The sequence below is a fragment of the Acyrthosiphon pisum genome, chromosome A1 (genome assembly GCF_005508785.2).
Source record: "Acyrthosiphon pisum isolate AL4f chromosome A1, pea_aphid_22Mar2018_4r6ur, whole genome shotgun sequence".
Lineage (NCBI taxonomy): Eukaryota > Metazoa > Arthropoda > Insecta > Hemiptera > Aphididae > Acyrthosiphon > Acyrthosiphon pisum.
The window spans coordinates 137,211,644-137,220,266 of NC_042494.1; the positions used below are offsets into that span (position 1 = coordinate 137,211,644).

General features: G+C 31.8%; 1 protein-coding gene across 1 annotated transcript; it reads left to right on the forward strand.

Annotated features, from left to right (window-relative positions):
• Positions 1–5,212: 5,212 nt before the first annotated feature.
• On the forward strand, positions 5,213–6,595 carry LOC103307932 (zinc finger MYM-type protein 1-like). Its single transcript, XM_008180443.1, has 3 exons — positions 5,213–5,753; positions 5,808–6,277; positions 6,344–6,595. Exons 1-3 carry the CDS (start codon positions 5,213–5,215, stop codon positions 6,593–6,595), a joined length of 1,263 nt encoding a protein of 420 aa, XP_008178665.1.
• The last annotated feature ends 2,028 nt before the right edge of the window (positions 6,596–8,623 follow it).

The following is an 8,623-nucleotide window of genomic DNA, read 5'->3' on the forward strand; positions in this document are numbered from 1 at the left end:
TGGCACAACGAAAATAAAATGAATGATTTTTTGCTCAATACACGCTTTACAGGAAAAACTCGCACGCATCGTGGAGTGGTCTAATTTGATTATTTTTTGTTTTCGTTAGAAAGCGGATAATTTTTTACAGGGAGCATTGGACTTCGATTTTAAATTTCGTTGCTTAAAACAAATATAATAAAAATAACAAAATCTTGTAAAAATTGGTCATATTCAAAATCGTATTATATGGTTTATAAATAGAATTTTGAAAATCCAAGTCCAAGTCCCTATAAGAAGTGTTCTCTTTAAAAAAAAAAATAAATCGAAATCGGATCACTCTACGAGGCCTGAGGCTAAAAGGCATATTTTTGACCAATATAGCCGGTCGCGTAAAGGCCCCTTAAAACCATTTTTTTCTCGTCCGGATAATCGGCGTTCTATTGTATTAAATCGATTACAATGATAATAATATTATAATAATGTAGAGTGGACTACTAGCCGTTAGTCCATGGTCTCTACTTAGTACTTTGTGATCCAAACTACTGACTACTGTGTATGTATGTAGGTACACTTGTTAATAACATTTCTGTTTTCTGTTAACCTAATAAAATTTTCTGATTGTGATATAAGTTACGAGACAGTAATCTTTAAACCGTCTCTTGGTTGCACTCGATAAAAAAAATACGTATTTAGAATCTAGTTAGGTAGTACTTTAGGAGTTGTCATAACTAATTAGTAAAAAGTGCCAATAATTTTCAAAGCACCGGATATACAAAAAAATAAAACAATTTTTAATTTTATATTATTTATCTTACATTTTTTCATTCAAAAAAATGGTTGTTTAAATGAAAAATATTGTATATTGTATTTACTTTTAACTAATTTATAAAAATAAAGATGTATGTTTTGAAAAAAATATATATATTTTGATAGCACCCGAAAATTAACAATAATATATTATGTGACCCACTGATTAAACATTGGTAATTTGTATTTGTATTTTTAATAAATGTTTGTGGAAGGGTGGGTCATTACTCATTAGTAGTATCGTCAGCAACATATATTTATTTGAAGATAGCCGCCACTGACGCCAGCAAAATGCTGCGATTGGACAAAAAAATCGAAAATATCCCTCAACTTGTTATGCAATATCATCTCAAGTTGGTCAAAGTGATAACAGTCATTTTTTAATTTGGATTTTGTAAGAAGTTTTCTTATCTCATCAAAAGCATAATATAAAAATAGTCCGACGTTTTGGATTTTGACATGAATTCTCCAGAGTAGCCATATGTCGGGATATTCTTATTTTTCGTTATTTATGACAACACTGGCTTTTTTATAAGCCTGTTATATAATCACGATTTCAGATAGTGTGGTAGGCCACCACCACAATATTCCCTCTCTACGGTCCCCCTGCCACGGTTGGCGACACCATCCCGCGTCCGGCATGTCACGGCGTCTCCACGGACGTCGCGGCATGCCGGGCGCAACTCGGTCTCTCTGGTAACGACTCCCAACGAGTACACACGTACCAGCTCGCGACGCGAACTCCCTAGTCCTGAGCCTCCGGGCCACGCGACCCACCGAACGCATCGACCCGGCACAGCCGTCAAATGTCGTCACATCCGTTCACACTCCCGTGCCCACCTTGGTCAATTTACAACCGGCACCAACGCTCGCTCGAGTTCCGCCGCACGTCCAACGTTTTTGCCGACGATGTTCGGTTCCGGACATAACACCGTCGTTACCACCGCAGCACAACCGGCTCTCTCTTCTCTGTAATAATTAATAACTCTTCTTTCGGCTCAATAAATAACAAATTATATCAAATTCAACGTGTTACCTACTTTCTTCATCCTCAATCATCTATCTACGGGTAACACAAACAATATGTTGGCTACGGGGAAACCTGCACGAAGTCACAACAACACCTTTATCAATACACCTTCCCTCGAACGCCACAATAGCATGGTTGCCCAATGACCCTTTGAAAAAATGTTATCACATGGCATAATTTTAATGCAAAAGTCACGTGATATGCAATTGTTTTCACCATAGACCTATAAACTAATGGACAGCGCATTCCACTCCAACCAACCCTCAATGCACGGGAATCATACAAGAGAAAGAAAGAAGAAAGAACGAAGAGAGAAAACATAAGAAAGAACATAAAGGGGGAAATAATAGACGTATGAAACTAATACTGTATTTCCCCCACGTTCTCTTTTCTCTTTTACTCTATATCGTACCCCTGACCTCTCTCTCTAAGCGCTATTCATTAGTTTATAGGTCTATGGTTTTCACATACAGCGCTATTTTATGGTAGAGAGCGATATTTATGAACCTCGTAGTCGTGGTCTCGTGGCCGTCGTTGGCTGAGGAGTACGATGATCGGTCGGTAAGCACGTGAGATAGCGGCGAACGACAAAGTCGCGAAGAGCAATGTTACTCGTAGGAGAGTTAAAACAAGAGATAGAGCAACATCCATTCGGCGAGCCGGCCGTCACAATACTAACCATATACTATCTTAAATCATGCAAATAATTAAATAAGCAGTGCTGCCATAAATAATGAAAAATAAAAATATCTCGACATAAGAGTACTCTGGAGAATTAATTTCAAGAATCCAAAATGTCGGACATGTTTTTACCACCTCCTATTAGAACTCGTGAAAAATTTCTTTTGATTCCCTTCTGTTTATTCTGTGATATAATTATCTATATTGAGTAATTGGATAACAATGATTGTTAAAAATTATTAACTATTAAGTATTATTATAAATCATTATAATATTATTTTGTAAATTGTTCATATTACGATAGTTTATTCATCTCAACATATTTCTAACGTTTTAATTTTTATAGATATTCCATTTTTTAATAAATTAAATGGTACGTATTTTTTGTGTTTTTAATGTATTTCGTATTTGTGTGCTATAGTATTACACAAAAATAAACACGTTTCTTGCTACTGAAAACTATTTAAATTTATTACCAACTAATAGCTTTACTTCTTAAATCTGTACACATACTAGAGTAGGACACAACACCAGATTTTGCATCGACCACATATTTAGTAGAAACATAATTTTTAATACAGCAGTTATTAAGACTGCTAAAACTGATCATTACACAATTATTATAGGTAGTATAAACACATCACTACAAATAGATAACAAACATACATAATATAACTATTCAAACTCTGTAACATACATTGATTATAATCAGGGCCGGATTGGTTAGGCGAGCTACCGAGAAAATCTCGGTGGCCGCTTAAATTTTTGGAAATGGGCCGTCGTGTGGTGAAAATAAATTCATGTTTAATATACGATAAGTTCGTAACAACTCTAGATGTAATTAACCAATAAACATAATATCAACCATTAAACCACAATATACCTAGGCATCTGGTAGGCAGTTGCTAGTTATGTAAGCTATTGCCTATCATTATAATATTTTTGTATGAGCTTGTGTTGCACTGTTGAAGCAGGTGATGACCGCAGTGTACGGCCTGTAATAATAATATAATATTATTATTATTTTTATCAGTTATCATCCGATAGTATATTTATTAAACTGATAAATTTAGCGATGTTTAAAAATAGACTGTTGATAATAGACAAACCACCATATTTTGTATTTTTGTCATCAGTTCCAATTTATTATCTATAAGTATTGTGTATTTTTGTGTTGTTTTGACTTTTGACTCGTAAAATTGAACAAATTAAAAATGAATTATGATGAGAAAACATTAAAACGCCCGAAAGGAGGGGCAGAAAAGGCTAGACTTAAAAGGTCACTTGGTATAATAGCTGCTAGAAATGATCCAAAATAAAAAAAAATTGTTTTTCAACTGTCAAACCATTAGCTGCTTTACCTACTTCTATAATAGGTACAGTTGTTGTAACAGGTAACTTATGTTATATTAATTTATAGTAATACATTTTTACAAGTATTTTAGTATTTAGCACAAACTGTTTGGTAATTTAACTAGATACATACCTAATCATTTATTTGCTATAAAAAAAAACTAAACATTTTATAATGTCCGTTTATTAATCCTTCACAAGATTAGGTAGCATGAATAGAATAATATAAAAAAAACAGTACCTATTACATAGAAAATACTTATTTTTAGTATAATAGTCATTACTTATCCTAGCTTACTAAATATTTATATACTCAATTGATTATAATAGATGTATTGTACATAGGAGGTGTATAGATATTTTATTATATTTATAATCAATAGCAAATTAATAAAATTAAATTAAAAAACGATGATTAGTGATTACAAATTTATAATTTGTATAATGAGCTATATAATTAGGTTTATTAGTAAGTAGTATGAGTAACTGTTCTTTTTAAGCTTCCAATTTAACATTGACGATTTTTCAAAAAAACAGCATTATTATTTTCATTATTAAATCATATAAATAAAATTGAATTAATACAAAATCATTTTTATTTTAACTAATAGAATTAATTGAGATATCTAGTGAAGCATTACATCCTTCAGAATTAATACATATTTCAAATGACACTAATAGCAATAATTCTACTACAATGAAAGCTGTAGTTGAGCATAACTCTGTAAGTATATTAAATGTTTTTAATAACATGAACAAGTAAACTTATTTATTTTTTTAACATTTATATTTTATAGACTTCCAGCCTTTCTACAAACATTGATGAACTTAATGAAAATTAATTTTATACTAATATAACAAACATATTATGCCAAACAGTTATAGTTGATCGGGTAAAACTATAATATATTTTTAATAATTAAAAATATATAAAAATTCAATCTTACATAATGTTTATTAATTATTACTTTAGAGTTATCCAAGTGATGTGGATACAAGAAGTAAGACACATGATAACGTTGTAGATTCACCAAATTATTTTAATAAACCATTAACAAAAAATGTGCAGTCATTTTTTAATTTTCATCCAAAACAACCATTGAATGACATCACGTTTCATCCTATGAAGGCTTATTTTCGAAAAGAAACAAATTCAACATTCAAACGAACGTGGCTTACCTATTCAAAGCCTAACAATTTATTTTTTTGTTCGTTTTATTTAGCATTTAGTGCTGAAGATAATCGGTTTGCAATAGGTTGTTTAGCTTCGTCAAGTAGTAATTTGTATACTAGAATAATCGAACACAAAAAATCAAAAAGTCATGAAAACCTTTTGAAGCATTTTTACTTCATTCTAACATGTCTGACATTAACTCGAGGTTGACTAGCGGAAAGAGATATGAAGTTGAAAGAAACAAGGCGGTTTTGGAAAGACTAATCGATATTATAAAATTAATTGGTAAGAGAGGTCTAAGTTACCGTGGTGCCAGGGATGCAGAAGCTGCATACACATTAAATGATTCTTCATTAGACCACGGGAATTTTTTGGAGATAGTCATGCTTTTATCTAAATATGATCCAGTTTTTAAAGAACATACAGATAGAGCTATTTACAAAAGTCAAAAATCTAAAAACCGTCAAACTGTATCTAGACCAGGCCGACCTGGTGGTCTGGTAACTTTTCTATCAAAAACCAATGTAGATTATATTATAGAAATAATTGGATCTTTAATGAAAACAACTATTGCTGAAAATATTAGAAAAGCACCGTTTTTTACAATACAAATTGATTTTACCCAAGATATTAATGTACATGACCAGCTTGCAATTATTATTAGGTTTGTGACTGATGATATAGATGAAAAACTATTAGCTATTATTGATTGTAAAAGTGGGAAAGGTAAAAATCTATAATATGATATTGTATGTAAAGCAATAAATGATCTTAATCTAGATGTTAAAAACTGTATTGGCAGCTCTACAGATGGCGCAAGTAATATGCGAGGTCAATACAATGGTTTTTCATCATGTTTAAATAAAGAATCACCTGAGCAAGTACATGTATGGTGTTATGCACATATACTCGACCTTGTTATGATTGATACAACTCAAGTATGCAATGAAAGTACTACATTATTTGGTTTGTTAAATTCAATAGCAGTGTTTGTCAGAGAATCATATCTTAGAATGAACAAATGGCATGAAAATAGCAAGTATAAATTTATTTCTTGTATCGGAGATACACGTTGGTGGGCTAAAGACAGATGCTTAGCAAAAGTATTCGGTACCTATTTAAATCCTAATGAATGCTTGTATGTTGAAATTATACAGACATTAAATGAAATTTATGAATCAAATGGATTTGCTCAAGATGTGCGCTTTAAAGCAAAATGTTTTATTGATGGTCTTTTAAAATATGAAACTGTCTTAACCGCACATATTTTTCAAGAAATATTTGTATACACTACACTATTATTATTATATTTACAGACTAAAAGAATGAATATTGTACATGCATTTAGCATGGTAAAAACTACAATTAGTACTTTGCAGTCTAAAGCCAGAGACTTTAATCATATTAAAGATTTGACAAGGACATTTATTGAATGGGCCAATTGTCAAATAGATGACGTAGAATTAGAATACAATATTGAAGAAAAGTTTCCCATGAAAAGAATTAAAAAGAAAAAAAAGATGCCGGGAGAAATACCTAATTGGCCAAAAAGAATACAAAAATTGTAAATTTGTTAAATATGTAATTTTATTGTTTCATTAAAAAAATGTCCAATATTGTTAATTATTATTTTTATATTATATTATTATTTTATTATGTTGTTTATATGATAATATAATTTATAATATACATTATGTATTTATGTGAGAGTTTAATATTGTCTATATTCATTATTATATTTATTTAACGTATTACAGTCAGTGGCGTAGCCAGAGAGGTTGCCAGGGGGCTTAATCCCCTCCCTTGACCTTGTTCACCTTAAAGTTTTATCAAGATTAGTAAAAAAAAAAAAAGTGTAAATAAAAGACAATATATTTTATTTGTATACTTAGCACTACACCCATACAAAATTTCTGGCTACGCCACTGCTTACAATTCATTGGGTATGTAATACACTAAAATATAATAATCTTAATAATCAAATTTTTCGGAGGCTTATCCCCTTGTTAGTACCTTATCAAAAATTTACCGTAAAAATTTTGAGCCGGTGAACATGTAAATGGGCCGCTTAGAAGTGAAAATCTCGATGGACCGATACATACTAATCCAGCCCTGATTATAATAAGGTAATTAGATTGTTATCATGTAACGAATGTGGAATATTATCCAATTTATTAGCTGCTTTTTCTCCTAAAACTGTTTGCACCATATCTTTAGCTGCAGGTAGTATCAGCGTTTCACCAACTGTATGAGGCTTTCCATCTTTAACAATCCTAAGGCTGGCTAAATATGATCCTTTTAAATATTTGATGTCAATTTGTCAAATACGTCATACTATTGGATTATTTTTTAAATATTTCAGTTTTTCTTTGAAAAAACTCAATCTTCCGTTTTAGGGTGTTTAGTTTTGTTGGTGACGTTTTAATAGCGAAGGTTTCATACTTTGGTTTGAAAGTGTCTCTTTACATATAACGGACAAGGGGATAGGGTTTTAACTATTTTCTGTTTCCGGGTTAATCACAAAGCCATAATACAATTTGGCTATGTTTTTGATTTTTACTTGTGTTTCCAAAGGTACTTCTGTTTGCGCCCAAACAAGGCGTAGTTTCATAATTTTCCGTCATTGTGGTAACGATACTGCTGCAGCACCAGTCGGCAGTGATGCCTAGATGTTGTTTGCGACCAGCCAGTAGTGTGGCCTTCGTTATCACACATTCATATCATCGTTATCGGTTTTGTGATTAACCGTTTTTGTGATATTCAAAATATCTTATCGTGAAGTTCTTACTGTTTCGTCGTGTTCATAATGTTTTTCATAATTCAATTTTCTTCTTTTACCGTCACTCGAGCTGCACGGTGTTTCAGCCACTGTCCAAACTTCACGGTCTAAAGTGCCAAAACAGCATGCCCAGTGGTAGCATATTAGTCAACATTCATCAACATTGTTGTCAATCATTCATTTGCCTTGTTTTGTGATTTGCTTCTGTAACTATTGTTCATAGCCACAGTATTATGCTTTCTAATATTATTTATCCCCACCCAAGGCGGACAGCGAAATTCTTATAGAAGCACGTGATTTATTTACTGTGGTGGATTGTATGTCAGTGAGTTGTACGTCTGAGCTGGTGAGTCGTTAGTCGCACATTCTTGGGATTGTCACACAATTTATTATTATATTGTATTTTTTATTGTGAGAATTTGTGCACCACAAGACGGTAGCGTTCTGGTTTGAAGCCGCTAACGGACACCAGCCCACAGGTCATCAGCTGACGAGCTGCATATTATTATATTTATCTGTTTCTGAGCTAGTACACATATTATTACACTATATTCAGTGGTTGGGAGTAGCGATTAACATAGCGTCGCTACAATATATACAATATAATGAAATACTTAAGCACGCTAGAAATGTATGGTTAGCGTAGCAAAAATGTACATCATGTTATCGCTAATTTTAACCTATTTGATGATAATTAAAATATTATGATGTATGTTTATTTATTTAATTAAGATGACTAGATGAGTGTATTTTTAAATTTTAAATGTAAAAAACAGTATTTTAGATTCTATTTATCATTGAATTCAGATTTAACACT

Bases quoted from the DNA above. Each gene is read 5' to 3' on its own strand.
- LOC103307932 (XM_008180443.1), top strand. From the start codon at position 5,213: ATGTCTGACATTAACTCGAGGTTGACTAGCGGAAAGAGATATGAAGTT. The intron at 5,754-5,807 runs GTAAAAATCTAT...ATCTTAATCTAG, and splicing joins TGATTGTAAAAGTGGGAAAG to ATGTTAAAAACTGTATTGGC. The intron at 6,278-6,343 runs GTCTTAACCGCA...TTATATTTACAG, and splicing joins GTCTTTTAAAATATGAAACT to ACTAAAAGAATGAATATTGT.